Here is a 21,208-nt window from a genome sequence, read left to right as displayed (position 1 = left end):
TCTTGTGCAATTATTGAACTGCTTAATATGAAATTTCCTAACCAATGTGAATGGAAAAACACATCTGTCTTTTTTTTTTTTTTTTTTTTTTTTTTTTTTTGGCTATTATACTGGGCACCATGCCCATGCTGAAAATTTCCAGGGCGTAAAGGAGAACTGAAATGGTATTTTGTGTGACTGTACTCTGTGAGAGGTATATTCCAGCATTCCCTCTCGTTTCTCTGCTTCTACCTGGAAACTGAGATTCAGTAGTAAATGCTGCAGACTTTACAAAAGATGCCAATGTAGGTAATCCTTTGAGGATGTTTCAAAATCAAATTGGCTGTGGTGGAAGCATTTTTCATAGCAAATTTTTTATGCATCCGCCACCATGCTGTTAGACACTCAAAGCTCTGATTTTAACCCCTGGAAACTTTGGGTTTCCATCTCAGATAACTTTTGCCTCCCAGGCTTCATAACCTTTTAGTACCCCAGCTAGTGTAAGCCAAGTATTAGCATCACGTTCATGGTCAATGGAGCAGTTGAAATACTCACATGAAGCTGGTGGCTTTTTATTTAGGACATCACACCACATGTCTTAAATGCACACACCTACCCTGTTATCATTCAGGTAGACTCATCACTGAATATGATTATGACCCCAGCATAACAGGCAAGTGGGGACTCGAAACCTAGTACCAGGCAGGCATGAAGTCTGCATGTAGGACAGCCAGCAGGCTGATGGAATGTCTACAATAGGAGTCAAATAGCTGGAACCAGGCTACTTCAAACAATGCTGAAAATCTAGGCAGGTGAATGTAGCTTCGTTCTAGGTGATCAATACTACTTGCAGAAAGATTCGGTCAGTGGACAAACCAGTGGGAAAATTTTTTGGCTCTGATAATATCAACTGTAAGCAAGGAGGCAGAGCAACAGAAACTGCTAGTGTGAAGATAAATATATTAGATAAGGACAAACTATTTTCCTAAATGACTATCAATTTAAGATTTGTAACACCAGTGTGGTATTATGTGTAGAATGATGGCCTTCCCAAAAATGTCCACATCCTAAGCCCTGGGACCTGTTAGTACCTTACATGGTAAAAGAGACTTCGCAGATGTAATTGAGTTGAGGATCTTGAGCTGAGGAGATTATCTTGGATCATCTGAGTAGTAACAGTGTAATCACGGGAAGAGGGAAGCAGATGACTCAGAGTGACACAGTGTGAGGAAGATTCAGCCCGCCATTGCTGGCTTTGAAAGTGGAAGGGGGCCAAGAGCCAAAGGATGCAGGCAGCCCCTAAAAGCTACTAAAGCCAGAAAACAAATTCTCCCCTAGAGTCTCCCGAAGAGAAAACAGCCCTGCTGACTTCTTGATTTTTATCCCAGTGAAAACCATTTTGGATTTTGATCTTTAAAACTGTAAAATAAATTTGGGTTGTCTTAAGCCACCAAATCTGTGATAATGTTAGAGAAGCAATACAAAGCTAATATACCCTATGATCCAGCAATTCCACTCGTAAGTATGCATGTCCACATACCAGACTCTAGTCCAGGAATATCTAATAGACTAAACTGGAGCTTGTGCATCCCCAGTAGACAAACTAGAGTACTGTGAATTGTTACACAATGGCAACAGTAAAAAAGAACTAGTGAGAAATCACGAGAGAGACCTCTAGTTACTGTAGCATGAAGGGGCCGGTGATTATCCGCTGCAAAAAAAAAACAGCTGTAAAACTGGACACAATGATCAAAACCAACCATTTCGAGGCACTGAAAATTTACCGGAAGTAGACAACAAATTGAGACAGTCTTGAAAAACTACAGAATGTAGTTGAATAATTATAGTTATACCTCAATAAAGCAATAAATTATACCTCAGTGAAATTGTTTTAAAAATGAACAGCTCATGCAACAACAGGGATGAACCTTATAAACATAATTTTGAGTTTAAAAAAATCTAAGTGTGTGTAGTATGAGTCTGTTCTATTGAAGTGTAGAAACAGGCAAAACTACAGCCTGCTGTTTAAGGGTGCATGTGTTGCTGGTGGAACTATGAAGAGAAAGGAAGTAATCATGAATAAAAGTCAGGAGTGTGGTTGTCTTTGCAGGGTGCGAGCACGGTATGACCGGAACACAGAGAGAAAGGGTGTGCTACTAGGGTATGACGGCGTTCTGCTTTTGCCATGGGTGGTGGTGACACAGGGGTTCTCTTCCAGGTATTTAAAACTGCATATATATATGTTGTATGTACTTTCCTGGAAGCTTGTCATATTTTTTAAAAAATTATGTGAAGAAAATGGCAAAGTCACCAGATAGGGAAGCAGGCTGCCACCAAAATGACCTATCTCCAAAGGATGGATTCTGTCCCAGTAGGGAATAAGGTGCAAAGAGGGACTGAGGCAGAATGAGCTCCATCCACTGGGGGTGGGATGGAGGCTGGAACATGATGCACCTCTGGGGGCTGGGCTCACCCTGAGGAGGCGGCCTCTGGCCGCTCAAGTTATTCCAGCCCCCACCAGCTGGGGGCACTGCGCCACTAGATGTCCTGCCACCTTGGTCAACGAACTCAGGGATGGGGGTGGTGAGGTGTCAGAGAAGGGCCATCAGGCTGGGATGGCACAAATAGGGCCATATCTCTTTGTGTAAAGCCTGGGTTTCTGGATTAGAGTTCCCTTCCCTCCTTGACTTCTACATCATTTGGAGAACCACAGACTCATTTTGGATGGTCCTCTGATGGATGGGAAGTATCACCAATGCCACCGAGAGTGACAAGAGCAAACCTGGAGCCCTTGCCCCTTGGCCAGAGGCTTTTTTCTCCCCAGAGTGACCTTGGGTCTGATTTGTCTCTTCCTTAGCCCCAGAGAGCCTCTGCTCTGGCTGTCTCTATCCAGAAGCCCTACCATCCTGTCTGCTCCCAGAGAGAGAGGGACTCTGGGCCAGCAGAGAGGTATTCAGAGCAGTACTGGGTTGCTAATCACAATTTATTAGCCTAGAGCTTTAAAGAGGCTCTGTTTATATAGCATGGAATCACAGTCCAGTCCCAGGCATCCAGAGCCCCTCTCTTAGCTGAGATAGCCCCCCTACTGGCCTGTCTAGAAACACTCTTGTGGCCAGTGGCTTTCTTGATAAGAACAACTATCAGCAGTGTCTCCAGCTGTCATCTCCCACTTCACCAGGCGCAACTCGTGGTGATGCCCTGTAGAAGAAGGGTCTCAGATTTCCCAAGGAGCAGGGCTTAATTTGTGTGAATGACACCCCCTGGAGCTGTACAGTGCACAGACTGAACGCCTATACATAACAGCTCTGCTAACAAGCAAAGATGGGAAAGCAGGAAGGAAACCACCCTTCAGGGAGCCTTTCATATGTTGTAGGGGTTTTTCATAAAACCCAATTTTGCCAGTGAGAAAACCGATTCCAAGAAGTTAAATGACTTCAGCTGGGTTAGTCATTTAACCCACTGTAGTAAAGATGGGCTTCAAACTTGAGTGGGCATTAAAATTAAAATGGAGGAGACATATCAAGAAGGTGTAGTAGGAGCCGGCATAGCTCACCTCCTCTCCATCATGAACACATCAAAAATACATCTCCATGTGGAGCAGTTCTCACTGAAAACTGACTGGAGACTGATAGAAGAAAGACTCTTGTACAACCAAGGGTAAGAAAGATCCACATAGAATTGGGTAGGAAGGAAAGAGAAGCAATCAGGGACCTGTGTCCCTGGGAGGGGACTCAGAAGAGGAGGGGGATTACACAGGCAGAGCTCCTCCCTGGGGAGTGAGCAGTTTAAGCCACATATTGGGCACCCCAGCCCTGCAGTCTGACACCGGGAAGACAAGCCCCTCTTGGCTGGTTTGAAAATCAGTGGGACTAACAGGAGGGCTGTAAGAATCTTGTGAAGAGCATGCACCTACTTGCTTGGTCCTGAAACAAAGTGGAGGAAGGAGATTAAAACTGCAAGAAACTCTGGCCAGTTTCCCACAACTGTCCCAGCATGTGCTCCAGCCCGCTCTGGCCCCACTTGCTTTATGACGCTGCTCCACACTAGGGAGAGGGCTGCTGCGGCTCACGTGGGCGGGGCGGAGTTGACTTGGACCCAGAACAGCATCTGAAAGGTGCAGGAGAAGCCAATGCTAGTGCTTATGGAGGCAGCACATCAGAAGCCATCTGAGACTCTGACTAGGGCTGGGACTGCCACAGCCCACACACGGACCCATGCTGAGTACCTGATCCAGCATTGCTCCCCTATGGGGCAGGGGTGCTGATGCTGGGAGTGAGGAGAAAACAACTTAGAGGGAACAGAGCCAGTTCAGACCCAAACCTCAGGGCTTCTGCTCCAGCAACTTGGGGCCCATCCCACTCCAAACAGGGTGGTGTTGGCCACTGAGCAGAGAAGCCCCAGACCACAGCTGGTTCTGGATCTAGCCCCTCCATCTCCAGCCCTGCTTCCTACCGATGTGATACCTGCCAGCATGCCATGGGGGAAAATATGACTCATGCTCACATCAGATTCAGCTCTCCCAACTAAGGCAGTGGGCACACAGAGACTGTATAGCAGCATTCCCACATGAGACACCCATTCAAGACTGGAGTAGGTAGCTGTTTCACCTAATCTCACAGAGACAGAGAAAGTTATGCAAAATGAGAAGACAGAAGAATTTGTTTCAGTTGAAAGAACAAGAGAAAACCCTTGAAAAATGAACTAATGAAATACACGTAACTTAACAAATAAAAAAATTCAAAGCATTAGTAATAAGAATGCTAACTGAGGGGGAGGCTGTAGCTCAAGTGGTAGAGTGAATGCTTGACATGCACATGATCCCAAGTTCAACCTCAGCACCTCCTCCAAATAGAAATAAGTGAATAAACCCAATTACCACCCCCCTCGTAAAACAAAACAAGAGTGCTAACTGAATTAGGGAAAAGATGAATACAGTGAGAATTTAATGAGAAACTAGAAACTATAAAAAGAACAAATCAGAGCCGAAGAATACAATAAATGAAATGAAAAACACACTAGAAGTAATGAATAGCAGACTAGTTGATACAGAAGAAACCAAAAGTGATCTACAAGATAGAATGATGGAAGTCACCTGATCAGAATTACAAGAAACACAAATGTTTAAAAATGAGAATAGTTTAAGTGACCTCTGGGACATCAAGCATGAAAAAGTTCAGATTATATGGGGTCCCAGAAGGAGAAGAGAGAGAAAAGGGTCCAAAATTTATTTGATGAAATTATGGCTGAAAACTTTCTGAGCCTGAAGAAACAGATATCCAGGTACAGGAAGCATAGAGGGTCCCAAACAAGATGGAGCCAAAGAGACCCACATCAAGACAGATCATAATTAAAATGGCAAAATTAAAGAGAATTCTAAAGGCAGCAAGAAAAAAACAGTCATATATAAAGGAACCCCCATAAAGCTATCAGATGATTTTTCTGCAGCAACTTTGCAGGCCAGAAGGAAGTGGCATGTTATATTTAAATGTAGAAATGGAAAAATCTGCAACCTAGATACTCTACCTAGCAAAATTATCATTTAGAATTAAAGGGAAGATACAGAACTTCTCAGACAAGCAAAAATGCCAAGAGTTCATCAATACTAAACCTACCCTAAAAGAAATGTTAAAGGGTCTTTTCTAAGTGGAAAATAAAAGGCTAATACAAAAAGTAAGTATCTGTAGGAAAGGAAAAATTCTACTAGTAAAGGCAAACACATAGTAAAGGTTGAGGATCAACCACTTAAAATAAGCTAGTATGAAGATGAAAAGACCAAAAAATTGTACAATCAACTATAGCTGCAACAGTGAAGGGACAGACATGAAGATGTAAAATTGGATATCAAAAACACAAATGTGGAGGGGGATTAAAAATCTAGGTCTTTTAGAATATGTTTGAACTTAATTGACTATCAGTTTAAAATAAGTAGATATAGTTAAGGTCAATATATATGGAGCCCATGGTAACCACAAATCAAAAACCTGCAGTAGATAAAAACTATAGAGAAAAGAACACAAGCATACCACTAAAGAAAATCATCAAACAAGAAGGGAAGAAACTAAAAGAAGAACAGAACAGAGAAGTACAGAAACAACCTGAAAATAAGTAACAAAATGGCAATAAGTACATACCTATCAATAATTTTTTTTTGTTTGGGAAGGAATTTGATTGACTGATTGATTGATTTATACATACATACATACTGGGGACTGAACCCAGGACCTTGTGCATACTAAGCACACACTCTACCACAGAGCTCTCCCCTTCCCCCTCAATAATCACTTTTTTTTTTTTAATTGAAGTATAGTCAGTTTACAGTGTTGTGTCACTTTCTGGTATATTGCATAATAGTCCAGTCATACATACACAAACATATATTTGTTTTCATATTCTTTTTCATTATAGGTTACTACAAGATATTGAATATAGTTTCCTGAGCTGTACATTATAAACTTGTTTATCTATCACTTTAAATGTCAATGGACTAGATACTCCAATCAAAAGACATGGGATGGCTGATTTGATTTAAAAAAAAAAGGTCTATCTAAATGCTGCTTACAAGAGGCTCACTTCAGAACTAAAGACACACACAGACTGAAAGGGAAGTGAAGGAAAAATATTTTATGCAAATAGAAACAAAGCTGGGCTAGTAATACTCACAGTAAGACAAAATAGACATTAAAACAAAGTCTATAACAAAGACAAAGAAGGGCATTAAACAGTGAAAGATCAATACCAGAAGAGGATAAACACTTGTTAACATATACACACCTAAATATATAAAGCAAATATTGACATAATGGGAGAAACTGACAATACAATAATAGCAGTGGATTTTAACATCCTACTTACATCAATGAACAGATCATCCAGACAGAAAATCAGTAAGGAAACAGTGGTCTTAAATGACACACTAAAACTGTTGGACTTAATTGATCTCTAGAGGACATTCCATTCAAAAACAGCAGAATACACATTCTTTTCAAGCATACATGGAATATTCTCCAGGATAGATCACATGCTAAGCCACAAAACAACTCTCAATAAATTTAAGAGGACAGAAATTTATCAAACATTTTTCTGACTAAACAGTATGAAACTAGAAATCAATTACAGGAATAAAAATGGGAAAAGCACAAACACGTGGATACTAAACACACACTACTTAAAAACCAATGGGTCAGTGAAGAATTCAAAGAAAATCAAAGTATCTCTGGACAAACGAAAATGAAAACACAACTTTTCAAAATCTACGGGATGTAGAAAAAGCAGTTCTAAGAGGGAAGCTTATAGCAATACAGGACTACTTCAAGAAAAAAGAAAAAAATCTCAAACAACCTAACCTACCATCTAAAGGAATTAGGGGAAAAAACAAAAACAAAAAACAAAGCCCAAAGTCAGTAGAAAGAAAGGAATAAAGATCAGAGAGGAAATAAATAAAATAAAGACCAAATACCAATAGCAAATATCAATGAAACCAAGAGCTGTTTTTTTGAAAAGATAACAGAATTGATAAATCTTCACCTAGGCTCATGAAGAAAAAAAAAGAGAGAGTGGATCCAAACAAAATAAGAAATGAAAGAAGAGAAATAACAACTGATATCACAGAAATACAAAAGATCACAAAGAATACTATGAACAGTTATATGCCAACAAATCAGACCATCTAGAAGAAATGGACAAATTTCTAAACACGTACAACCTTCCAAGACTGAATTAGGAAGAAAGACAATATGAACAGAGTGGTCATGAGTAGTGAATTGAATTTGTAAAAAACAAAGCAAAACTCCCAGCAAACAAAAGTCCAGGACCAGATGGCTTCATAGGCCAAACATATAAAGAACTAATATCTGGCCTTCTCAACCATTCAAAAAAATTTAGGAGGAGAGAACACTCAAATTAATTCTACAAGGCCACTATTACCCTGATACCAAAACCAAAGACACTACAGAAAAGTACAGGCTAATCTCTCTCAAAAAAATATCGATGTCAAAATTCTCAATATCACCAAACCAAATCCAACAATATATAAAAACCCCACAATCAAGTGGGATTTATCTCAGGAATATTCAATATCCACAAATCAATTTGATACACATTAACAAAAGGAAGGATAAAAATCTAAGATCATCTCAATAGATGCAGAAAAGGCATTTGACAAAGTCAACATCCATTCCTGATAAAAATTCTCATCATTAGTTGGTCTAGAGGGAACATATCTCAATATAATGAAGACCATTTATGACAAACCCACAGCTAACATCATACTCCACCCTGAAAAGCTAAAGGCTTTCCCTTTAAAATCAGGAACAAGTCAAGGATGTCCTCTCTTGTCATGTCTAACTAACCTAGTATTTGAAGTCCTAGCAATCAGAAATAGCAATAAGAAAAAAAAAAAGACATCCACCTGGAAAAAGTAAAACTGTCACTATTTGTAGATGACATTATACTGTATATTGAAAACCTGAAGTCTCCACCAAAAAACTATTAGCACTAATAAATGAATTCAGTAAAGTTGCAGGATACAAGATTAAAATACAAAAATCTGTTGCCTTTCTATACACTAATAATTATCAGAAAGAGAAAGCAAGAAAATAATCCTGTTTAAATCACACCAACAAGAATAAAATACCTAAGAATAAACTAAGGAGGTAAAAGACCTATATTCTGAAAACTATAAAATACTGATGAAGGAAAATGAAGATGATACAAAGCAATGGAAATATATCCCATGGCCATGGATTGGAAGAATATTGTTAAAATGCCCATATTACCCAAAGCAATCTACAGATTTAATGCAATCCCTATCAAAATACCCATGACTTTTTTTTTTTAAACAGAACTAGAACAAATATCCTAAAATTGATATGGAACCACATAACACCCCAAGTTTCCAAAGCAATCTTGAGAAAAAAGAACAAATCTGGAGGTATCATGGTCCCTGATTTTAGACGATAGTACAAAGCTACTGTAGTAAACAGCATGGCAGTGGCACAAAACAGACACAAAGATCAGTGGAACAGGATAGAAAGTCCAGAAATAAACCCAGTTACTTGTGGTTAATTAATCTACAACAGTGGAGGCAAGAATATACAGTAAGTGGTGCTGGGAATACTGGACAACTACATGTAAAAGAATGAAATTAGAACATTTGTTCATACCATATACAAAAATAAACTCAAAATGGGTTAAAGACCTAAATTTAAGACCTGAAACCATAAAACTCCTAGAAGAGAACATAGGAAAAACACCATTTTACATACATTGTAGCAACATTTTTGGGGACCTGTCTCCTAAGGCAAAAGAAACAAAAGCAAAATTAAATAAATGGGACCTAATTAAACTTAAAAGCTTGCACATCAAAGGAAACATTGACAAAATGATAAGACAACCTACTGAATAGGAGAAAATATTTGCAAATGATACGACCAATAAGCAGTTAATATCCAAAATATATAAACAGCTCAAACAACTCAATATTAAAAAAAACAATCTGATTAAAAAATGGGCAGAAGACCAGAATAGACATGTTTCCAAAGAAGATATACAGACGGCCAACAGGCACATAAAAAGATGCTTGACATCGCTCATCGTCAGAGAAACGCAAATCAAAATGACAATCAGCTATCACCTCACACCTGTCAGAATGGCTATCATCAAAAAGTGGGCAACTAATAAGTGTTGGCAAATATGTGGAGGAAAGGGAATCCTAGTACACTGTGGGAATATAAATTGGTACAGCCACTATGGAAAACAGTAAGAATATCCCTCAAAAACTGAAACAGAACCACCATATGATCCAGCAATTTCACTACTTGGGTATATATATATCTGAAGAAAATGAAAACACTATTTCAAAAAGATACATGCACCCCAGTGTTCCCTGCAGCATTATTTACAGTATCCAAGATAGGCAAGCAGCCTAAGTGTCCATCAACAGATTTATATGAATAAAGAGAATGCAATGCAATGCAATGGAATATCAGCCATGAAAAAGAATGAAATTCTGCCATTTGCAACAACATGGATGGACTTAGAGGATATTATGTTCAGTGAAATAAATCAGACAGAGAAAGACAAATACTGTATTATATAACTTGTATGTGGAGCCTAAAAAATGAATATAACAAAACAGAAGCAGGCTCACAGATATAGAGAACAAACCAGTGGTTACCAGTGGAGAATGGGAAGGGGGTGGGGGCAGGGGCAAGATACTGGTAGGGGAACAACAGATACAAACTACTATGTGTAAAATAAATAAGCAAAATAAGCAACAAAGATACACTCTACAGCACAGAAAAATATAGCCAATATTTTATAGTAACTTTAAATGGAGTATAATCTATAAAAATATTGAATCACTATGTTGTATACCTGAAACTAATACATTATAAATCAACTATACTTCAATAAAAGAAAAAAGAAAAAATTAAATGGTCAGTTTGAAACATTCTCCCATATTGGACATTTTCTTTCTCTAGCAACCTTAGAATTCCCCCCTCCTTTTTTTTTATTTGAAATATAGTCGGTTTACAGTGTGTCAGTTTCTGGTGACAGCATAATGTTTCAGTCATACATACACATACATATATTCATTTTCATATTTTTTAATTCTAGGTTACTACAAAATATTGAATATAGTTCCCTGTGCTATACAGTAAACTTGTTGTTTAGCTATTTTATATATATTAGTTAGTATCTGCAAATCTCGAACTCCCAGTTTATCCCTTCCCAACCCTCCCCCACACCCCAACCCCCAGTAATCATGTTTGTTTACTGCCTGTGGGTCTGTTTCTGTTTTGTAGATGAGTTCATCACTTGCCCTTTTTAAACATAATTTCAAGTGCAACTCTCCTGACTTGTATAGTCTTCAGAATTTGGCCTTTTTTCTTTCTTTCTTTTTTTCACATTTTCTTTTCCTTATAATTTTATTACCTAAGCCCGTATTCCTAAATAGTAGGCAGAGTTCCCTCCTTTATGTTTTCCCTACTCCGGTTCTTCAAAGGAAGGCTCTCCAACAGGGGCACGAGCGCAGAGGGAGGAGAGCAGAGAGGGGCCTTGTTGGCGGAGGAGATGGCAGAGGAGTCGGCAGAGGGTTAGAGGGGCAGCTGGAGAAAGTGAGCAGTAAAGAGAAGGAAGAGAGGGAGGAACAGAGGAAGTGAGGACGAGAGGAAATTGTTGAAGCAGCAGCTCAGGACCCACAGTGGAACGCTCCTGAAAATACAGTCCAGCTCCAGCCTCGAAACTGGCTGCCTGGCTCTGTCCTTAATCTGAGGCTTTCTTTTGGATGACACCTACCTACTGAGTGCTCCCCGCCAGGTGGCCTCCTGTGTCCTCCCCTCCCTTCTTAAGGGAGAGGTAGCTTCCTCCTAACTCACCACCTCAACCCCCGTGGTAGCCCCAGGCCCTCCCCTCCTTTCCACCACTCTTGGCTGGCTCTGTGGTGCAGGCTGAAGGCAGAGGGAGAGGGACCCCAGAGACAGGTAAGACCCAGGGGACAGAGTCAAGGTCAGGATGCTTTTTCCAGGGCAAAGGCTGCATGCTCTGGGGTCTGCTTTCTTTCAGTGAGAGGTGAGACACCCATGCCCCAGCACCTCTGCCCCTCGCTGCCCCCTGCTCTGAATTCTTGCTGCACACACTGCCCATCCTTCAACAGCCACCTGCCCCTGCTTGTCTCATGGGGATGCTCTTCTCTCCCAGGACAGGAAGCTGGCTCTGCAGGGCAGACGCCCACCCCAGGACCATGCTGGGCACATGTGGTGGGTGGCAGGAGGAAGAGGACAAGCAATGCCAATTTGGGGCCATGTGTCACCACTGAAGCAACATGCATTTTGTTTGTTTTCTATGCAGATATCGTCAACTGCGACCTGAAATCCACACTGCGAGTGTTGTACAACCTCTTCACCAAGTACCGGAATGTGGAGTGAGGGGCAGACTGGACCGTCCCCCGAGCCGCCTTAACCTGCTTGTTCCTGTCTCCTGCTCTGTGCTCTTCCCTAAGTCCAGCTGCGACCCAGAGACCATGGGAACTGAAATTAGGAAGGAAGTGATCAATAACTCAGTGGGCTGACTCACACCTCCCAGGCTCTGAGGACTGACCCAGCAGTGGCTGGTGAAGGTTGTCCCCATCCTGGTGCTAGGTCCAGATTTTCCTGTGTGATTTGGGAACCAGCTTAAGCACAAGGGACCACCCTCCCCCCAACCAGAAGATGAAAATAAAGATAATAGTTACCATTTAATGGGTGTAACCTGTGGGCTGGGCACCATGCCAAGTGCTCTGACCTGCTCAACTCGTGAATACTCATGACTCCCATTGAAGCATATGTTATCAGCCCCTTTGACAGATAAGGAAACTGAGGCTTAGAGGTTCCATAAACTTGCCAGAAGTTGCCACTTGTTTTTCTTCTTTGAACATATGTTAATAAGTAGCCCATCACATAACATTCTCTGCATGTTCTATAGTTGTGTGTGTCCACCTGCACCCTCCAAGAAGCCAGAAGCCCCCTGATCTCACCACCAGGCAGACTAGGTCAGGGCTCAGTGGTTCACAGTAAAACTGGCAAATCAAATTTAACCCAGTTAATAGTATGTGTGTGGCAGGAGCCATGTCCCTTAACTCCTTTGTGCAGATGACAATTATTCTTAATTCCTTCAGATTTGTAATAACCCCTTACTCTGGTTTCAGAGTGACATTTGGGAAGGATTGTGTTTAAAATTAATGGAGTGGCACATTTTGCAGCCTTTTTGCTTGATTGCATGTAATGGAAGTGCCCTATATTTTCCTACAAAGTAAGTACTTGATTCATTATCGTTAGGCAAATGTACAATATACCCGGGCACTGCGGAGAGCTGGGCGCGGGCCCATGTGAGCAGGGCTTGGGAAGTAGGGCTCTTCAACAGGGACCCTTGAGCTTTAAAGAAAGGAACTCCTTTTTGCCCTCTAATTGATCATTTAGACCATTTCTGGCTAAGTCTGCCCACATGCAATTACTGGCTAATTCAGGCGAGGAAAAATGTAAGTTATTTAGACCCAAGCTGAGTGGTTTCCTTGCGTGGGTTACCCGCGGGCTCATGGTTACATGGGTCCCCTCTATGTGAACCCAAGTTTGGTATACAGGTCTCTTGTTGTCCCAGCCTGCGGGTCCTGCGGGGATAGGAAGGGGACAGAAGTGGGGGTGACTAGGAGGACAAGCGGCGTGGGGCAAATACTTGCACATTCCATGTGCTCCATAGGGATGGGCTGATGGTACCTAACACTTGTACTCATGAGTTGACCAAGCCGTGGGATAACTAGTAACGTGTACTGATAATATATCTGCATCATAGAATTTTCCTAAATATGCCAGGTAGACACCAGCCTGTGTCCCGCCTCCAGAATGCTTTGTCACTACTGGAGGCCCAGTCGTGCAAAGCCCATCTGTAGTTTGAGGAATTCATTTTGGCCTCTGTCTACACCACCAGCCAGAGCAAGGCCTCCCATCGTGTCTAAAACATTCCTTCCAGCTTCACCTCACGTCTGACTCCACAGTCTAGCTGCAGTAGCTCAGAACCCACGCGATTTAGATGCGCTGCCTGTTTCTGCAGAGATTTTGCTCCAAAAAGGAATTATTACTCAGCATAATGAGCATTTAAGATACAAAGAAAATGTACTCTCGTGTCAATTTATGTAAAAGAATACAATTTGTTTTTACATAATTAGTGAAGTATTTCGTTTTTCATTAGGAAACACTAGATACCATGAGATTTCTGTTTGCTCTCTTTTAAATTCCTAATAGCAAATCAACGTAAATAACTGCTTTGTCTCCTTGAGCAATACTAAAGAGGGATGAAATAAGAGGAATGTGTTCATTTAAACGTGCTTTGCTATAAGAGTTTTGTCTTTTGTTTTTTCCTTATATTCAAGCTGTAAATGGAGAGTGGACAAGTGGCCTTATTAAGGGCACTCCTTTTTATATTTTATGTGTACACTGTAATGAAAACACCTCAGAACCCTTAGAAAGTTTTCAATAACAAGTCTAATTTATCAGAAAATTGTTTTGACACCGAGATCTTTGCCTTTAGTCCAGAATCCCAGGGCCTGGGCCTGGTTTTATAACCCTATCGTTTCATTTAGACGTTTTCCTTTAGATTCTGGAATCTCCTGCTTAATACATGAAGCGGGGAAAAGCATTAGAAAATAAATAAGCCAAACTTAACCGCCATCTCTTTTAAAAGAAAAAAAAAAACCGAGGCAAGAATCAAGTCTCTAGGCTCACTGGGTCCTTTTGTCCTTTCTGCTCTTTTCTAGAATTGAAATTCATTGATATTTTTAATAGTTATAAATGGTGCAAAATTAAAAAAGCATGAATGGGTATCTAGTGAAAAACCTCATCTCCCTCTCTCCCCTCCCCCAGCAGCCAATTTACCTGTCCCGAGAAGCAACTATTTTGATCTGTTTTATATTTACTTCCAGAGATACCCTGGCCATATAAAGCATCAGCAGACATATAAAATCATTTGTTAGCATAAATAGCATATTATACATACTATCATGCACACTGCTTTTTTCACTTAATGTACTATCATGGAGATTATTTTACACTGGGTATTAAAACTTCTTACATTTTGAAACGAGGATATGAGTACTTTATAAATCCAAATGCACATGTCTGGTCTGCATGAGCTGGGAAATGAAAGCCCGACCAGAGGAGGTAATGCCGCCTAGATAGTGATTCCAAAGTCAAGACCGGGACCTACCAGGGTCGGGGTAGAGGGTGTCTTACCAGACACGTTTTCCTGTGCCCTGAGCTGAATTTAGTCTTTAAAGGGCTCCTTTGGATTATTATGGTGAATGGTGTGCAGTTTAAGCTTTCATTTGTACTTATTACTAGGGCTACTAATTTGTAATTGACTGAGAAAAAACAGTATGGAAATTCCTCAAAAAACTAAAAATAAATTTACCATATGATTTAGCAACCCCACTCCTGGGCATATATCTGGAGGGAACTCTTAATTTGAAAAGAACACGCACTCCAATGTTCATAACAGCACTATATACAGTAGCCAAGGCATGGAAGCAACCTAAATGTCCATTGACATATGACTGGATAAAGAAGCTGTGGTATATTTATACAATGGAATACTACTCAGCCATAAAAAATGAATAAAATAATGTCATTTGCAGCAACATGAACAGACCTAGAGATCATCATTCTAAGTAAGCCAGGAAGAGAAAGAAAAATACCTTATGATGTCACTCATATATGAAATCTAAAAAAAAAAAGAAAAAAGGCACTATGAAACTCATCTACAAAACAGAAATAACAATCTTATGGTTACTGGGGAAAGTGGGTGGGAAGGGATAAATATGGGAGTTTGAGACTTGCAAATATTAGCTACCATATATAAAAATATATAAATAAATAAATAAGCAAAAATATAAAGCACCCCACAGTGTTCTGCTACAAGCCCAGCCACCATACAGCGCCCATCTACTCTATGGGAAGGTTCCAGTTTCACATGTATAGGCACAGAGCTGACATTTTCAAAATCTGGGAGAAGGACTCTGTATCAGCACATCATCAGTATTGTCCTGAGTTAGTTGCTATTTGCAATTGCTGTTCTCGGTTCTTTTTAATTATGAATTACGGTTAGCTTAGCTTTAGCATTATCAGTTTATTTTGTTGTGGGTGGCTTGGTTAACCCTACAGGGTATACTGAAGCTTATTTGCATCAACAGTATTCTGGGGCTGTAATTTTCCAATAACTCGACTCTCAGACGTGTATACATTGTGGTTCAAATATGAATCATCCATACTCCAGTGCTAGAACAAATGTATACATAATCCACTCCCTCAAAATTACCACTAATTTATTTTTCCACTGGAAAATGAGACTAGATGGAGTCGGTAGGTCAAGCAGTTTTGCCCTGCCTAAGTAGGGGCTGATCAAAAATAATTTGAGATCCACTGCAGTTAATTACAAACCCACCTCCCTAAAAAACATTCTACAGATGCAAGAGGGATGTGTCCTGAAATCTTCACCAATGCTACTACTGCATGCAGTCTTTCCCCTCCCTCCACCGCCAAAATTCACTGAGCTCTATTGGAAAATTTAAGAGTTGCTGTGGAAACTGAGAACAAGACGACTGCACTGAGATACAAATGCTGTGTGGTCGGTGGACTCACTCACCAGCTTCCCAACGCTTGCAGATTCAGGTCCCAGCAAAGGACAAGTTAGTATGTAGGAGTTGCTCGCTATTATAACTACAAAGATTTTATCTGCACACACCAAATTTTAATGTTTTTTCTCCTCCTTTTCCCTGAAAAATATAAACCCAGGCTAGCTCCAAAATGTGCTCGTGCCTCTTGCTTTGCTGTTGGGGCTGTTTGCACGTGTGTATATGTGTTCCTGATGACAGCAAGGCAGCACGAGGGTGCTCAATGCAGGATGACCGGTCCCCACACCAAGCCTGGCAGCCTTGAGAATTGCAGGCTTACCAGGTAGGAAGCCCAGTGAAGCATCTCTTCAAGTACATCATGTAGGAGGTTAATAGATGTGAGGTGAAGAAAATGTCACACTCAAGTTTGGGAAACAAGAGGCTAAAAAGAAAATTAAACTCACTTTCTACAGCTTTGATTTTTTTTTTTTTTTGGTTTGTTTTTGTTTTATAACTAGAGCCCATCTCAGAGTTTCCTGCACTGATGCACATTGTGACAGTCTATGGGGTGACGGAAGAGGGCACATCCCACAGGACCTATTTGCCTCCTAAGGAACTTGCAGGATGAGTTCTTGGTGGGTCTCACCCGTTCATTTAGCCGTTAGGCCGTATAGCCTAGGAGTATGTGCTGAGTGTCTACGACGTGTTAGGTACACTGTGTCCGGTGGCGAGGGAGGCCCACTTGTGGAGCTCCCTGTCTAATAATGGGGGAGATGCACAGAAGTCATCACAAATCACTGGTACCTACAAATCGGGATGATCTCTGTGCAGAAGCACAAAAAACTGTGAAGGAGGTCTCATTTAGATTTTGAGGTCAAGAGAGGTCTCTGGCAAAGTGACGTCTTAAAGTGACACCTGAGTCATTGCGCTACTCGAGTAAAGAGCTATTAAGGCGGCTGAGCCAGGAGAAGACTTGGCTCCTTGGAGGGACTGGCAGAAAGCCAGGATGGCTGGGGTATGAAGAGTGAGAGGGGAGAAGAGGTGTCAGATCACAGGACGACATATTTTATCGTAGGAAAAATGGGAAGCAATGTAAGTTAAAAACCCTGGCCGCTGTGTGGGAAAACTTGAGAAAGCCATGTCAGCAGGATGGACGTCTGGGACCACCTTTCCGTCTCCATACCACGGTCATGGCTGGAGAGTACAGGAGACCAGGAGAGGAGACCCAGCTCCTGCCCAGCCCCACCCCACCCAGAACCTGGTCTCAAGCGTGTGCAGGAGGCCTGGGTGCGCTCTTCAAAGGCAGCGCCTGCTGGGAGCGCCTAAGACTCCGCCTCCCGCTGCCGGGAGGGAAGGAGCTATTATGCCCCCTCCATCCTCTCTACATCTGGGTCTAAGAAGAGCTAAGGGAATCAGAAGACTGGATGGGGCTGCAGATGTAAAGCAGAGGAGAGGAGAGGACTACGAGCCAGAGAGCTCACCCCTGGGACTGATGCCCCCAACCTTCCCACCAGAGGACCTGTTTGGATTCGGTGAGGGGAGCAGGCATGCTGTCACCCAGCCTAGGGGAGGGGCAACGTACAGGGTTCCCGGAGGTGGAACAATAATTTCGTTCTCCCAGCGCATAATCATCAGCATGAATTACTATTGGTACGTTACATAAAGCCTACCGAAACTGGCCCACTTACACTTTACGGGTAGGGTCTTGCAAAATATCTTTCACAGGAAGGTACCATATTATTTTATTTTCACTGGGAGTTTTGAAATACCAGAAATATCCCCAGAAACTCCACCTTGGGAGATCCTTGGTTGGAAAGCTGTCCAGCGGGTGCCTGCCCCTGGGTGACACTTCTCCTTAGCCGGCTCCCAGGGCCTGAGCAGTCGGCATTCTTGCCTCGAGTCCCCTGGGCCTTCTGCCCACACAGGGGCACTAGCTCTGGTGTTGCCATTTAAAAGGGCACTTAGGAAATTCTGAGAAGCCCCAATGATTAAGATAAATGATGTTTTATCAGTGAAACAAACTTTTCATTTCTTGTTATCGATTTTCATGTTTTCACATCTTCAGATGCGATTTGCTCGCCCTGGGGCAGCATTCCAAAACACACAAATGTCGTTAAGGCAACCGCTTTAAAGAGTGTCCTGTTTTATTGAGGTGGACAGGACAATAGATAAATATTTAATCTGCTACACGTTCGCTTGGTCTGGGAGCCAGGGCTGGGACTGCACAACACTCAGGCTCTTACACGTCTTCCTGGAAACTGTGACAATGGCCTCGCCACCCTTGGCAAACATTGGCCAGTGCTTCTGAAAAGCAGCTCCTGGAAGGCTTTTCTTACTCAAGCTTCAGATTATCCCATTTTTCCTTATTTGCCATGATATTGGAGAATACCAGCTCTCATGGAACTGGGGACATTTGGCTTGAAATAATGGACAATACGACGGTGACCAGTAAGCATGCACCACGCTAGGTTACTGAGGGCGTGTACCCTTCTCTCCTCCACGCTGAGTCTCTGGATGATGCAGTGCACGTGGGGGGTGACCGCATTCTCTGTACAATGCCTGAGCCTGTACTTCCTGCATCATTGGTCCTTCCAGCTAATTCCCATAATGTCCTACTATCCTGCATCGGAATTGCATGCTGTCCAGACCCATGACCAAGTTTGTCATTGCCTGTAACACGAGAGCAAGCTTAACAGCAACTACTCTAATCAGGGGACCTGCCAGATTATTTTAGTTTATTAAATTTACCCATCCATGTGTCTTCAGTCATGGATTAAATGGCTTTCTGACCTGCATACCTTTGGTGCAATTTGCCAAAAAGATACAGAGCTTTCTCTCCTGTTCTTTTCATGATGATTCCAATGCCTACATGAAGTGTTCCCACCCATGGTGGCACAGGCCTGCCCTAGCATTGATGAACAAAACACCAAACACCACGGGACACGAAGACTCCCAGTCACTCCCTTGGCAGGGCCCCAAGCTGCACATGATCGGAATGCAACTGAGTCGGGGAATATTTGTGGAATGCCTGTTCTGGGTTCAGCCCCATTCTATGCACAGACTGAGATCAGAAAGTACAGGGTCCCTTCCCAAATGGATTCTTCCATCCTAGTGGGGGCGACAGGTGCAGCTCATTTGAAATAATTGAGTGACATGATGAGACAGGCCAGATACCTCTGAGGTCCCTAGTTAGATTCTCTCAGAAATCACCCCAGTCGCTGTGTAATCTTTAGTGGCATTTGCCCTCAGGATCAGAAATTTCATGTCCCATACAGATTAGGTGCTTCAAAAACCACACAACTCACCCTTAGGCTGCACGGAGACTGAGGAACACTTTTCTCAAATCTTATTTGTTGCTGGAAAATCACTATCTCTATTCCACAGATTCCAAATAGCCAGCAAGGACCCCAAAGTCCAGCCTGGACCCTACTGCTAGCCATTTTGACTCTGCCGTCACACTCAAAGCTTCCTTGCCTCTCCAGTCACCTTCGTTCAGCTCCACTGGTAGGCATCCCTAGTCTTAATCCCCGGCACAGAGCTGCTGCAGAAAGTCACAGAATGGCCATGTACCAGCTGACCACCTGGTCATCCTTCAGTTGCCACTGGATGCTCCTGGCTTCTTCAAGTCCTCTCTCATCTCTCATTAATTGCCTTCATCTCTCCAAACCCCTATTCCTTACCTTTTCCCCATGCCACTTCTCCCACTTTCTCCCCCGTTATGTCTTCCCCTCTTCCTTCACCAAGATATCAAAGCCATTTGCTTCATGCTCTTAACCAAAGCATCTTGGCATGTCTTCTCACTGCCTCTTCTTCCTGCCTCAACTCCCACCCCGCCCCTTCCTCCACCTGCCTCGTCCAGGACCAGCTCCCTCCTCCTCCAGCATCTTGACCTGTACTCCAGACCATGCAGATTCCTAGGATGAAAAACACTTGTATTGGAGCCAGTTCTCCCAGCAATTCCATCTTCTTTCGTTTTCTCCCCTGAGACATTCTCCTGAAAGTATACAGATCTATGGTGATTCCATTTCCTCCATTTCTCCTTTCTTTTATGAATCCCGAAAATCGACCACTAGTTTTCCAGAAGCTGATGAAACTGTTTTCTCAGTGGTCAGCTCTCCACCCAGTGGGCTGACCCAGCCCCTCTCTCCCTGGCTGTGTGGCATCCGACCTTGTCATCCATTACTTCCTTCCAGGAACTCGGCAGCCAAGGTTTCAGAGGCGCTACGTTCTGCCGCTTCCCTCCCACCCTCTGGCTGCTGCTCTGTTCCCTCCCTGATACACTCATCCTTCCCCCCAGCTCCCCCCCCCCCCGGCGTGAATGCTCCCTGGGGGCGTCCTATGTACTTCTGTCCTCATGCCTCTCCCTGGCTTCCCCTTCTGCCTGCTCTCCCCCGGCCCCCACGTCTCACCCAGCCAGGGGGGCATTTCCAGCTTTACAACATCACCTTTTGAATAGGGTACCCCAGGTCCAACTTGGCACACCTCAAACTGAATTTTTGTCCTCCCTACACCTGCTCCTTTAGACACCCGTCATCTTCCAGAGGCACTGTCTCCCTCCCAGCACCCTCGCTTCCAGAGGCTCACGGTGACTTTCCCGCTCCCCACCCCAACCACAGCCAGCCAGTCCTTGACTGTTGGTTGACTGCTTCATAAAGCACCTGTTTTGCATCTTGAGGCAGTCAGTTAACTCCCTAATTTCGACCTCATCCTCTCATGCCTGGATATTGCAATGGCCTCTGAACTAGCTTCCCTTTGGGCTAATCCATCCTACACATATTTGCTGCTTAAATGTCTTGAAACACAGCTCAGAATCCCACGCCCCTTCTCAATACTAACAGTGGTGCTTCTCGACACTTACAAATAATCCCACTTAATCCTCTCAACAACCCTCTGAGGTAGGTACTATTATTCTCATTTTACAGAAGGAAAAATGAAGGCACAGAGATTTATTGACATGACACAGGTCCTATGCCTCATCAGTTACAGAGCTGGGCTTTGAGCCTGGGCAGCCTGGCTCCAGAGTTCAGGTTCTAACCTCGTGAACTCAGAACCGTTAGTGGCTTCTGCTGTCCAGAGACCAGAATCCCTTTG

The 21,208-nt window shown here is 42.7% G+C and overlaps 1 protein-coding gene and 1 long non-coding RNA gene across 4 annotated transcripts in view; one reads left to right on the top strand and one right to left on the bottom strand.

Moving 5' to 3' along the window:
• PARVA (parvin alpha) overlaps window positions 1-14,934 on the top strand; it is a 146,379-nt gene extending 131,445 nt beyond the window's left edge. For 2 of the 3 annotated variants that reach the window (XM_032489010.1, XM_032489011.1), the window contains exon 13: window positions 11,830-14,934. In XM_032489010.1, the coding sequence (XP_032344901.1) occupies window positions 11,830-11,906 (77 nt within the window). In that variant the 3' untranslated portion in view covers window positions 11,907-14,934. Of the gene's footprint in view, window positions 1-2,089; window positions 2,141-11,829 lie in introns of all 3 variants that reach the window. The other variant, XM_032489009.1, reaches the window with a different exon arrangement.
• Window positions 1-21,208, bottom strand: part of LOC116666438 — a 72,814-nt gene that overhangs the window by 39,252 nt on the left and 12,354 nt on the right. The window lies entirely within an intron of this gene.

The sequence above is a fragment of the Camelus ferus genome, chromosome 10 (assembly GCF_009834535.1).
Source record: "Camelus ferus isolate YT-003-E chromosome 10, BCGSAC_Cfer_1.0, whole genome shotgun sequence".
NCBI lineage: Eukaryota > Metazoa > Chordata > Mammalia > Artiodactyla > Camelidae > Camelus > Camelus ferus.
Note: the sequence above shows the minus strand (reverse complement) of the source record. Positions and strands in the feature narration are given on the sequence as shown.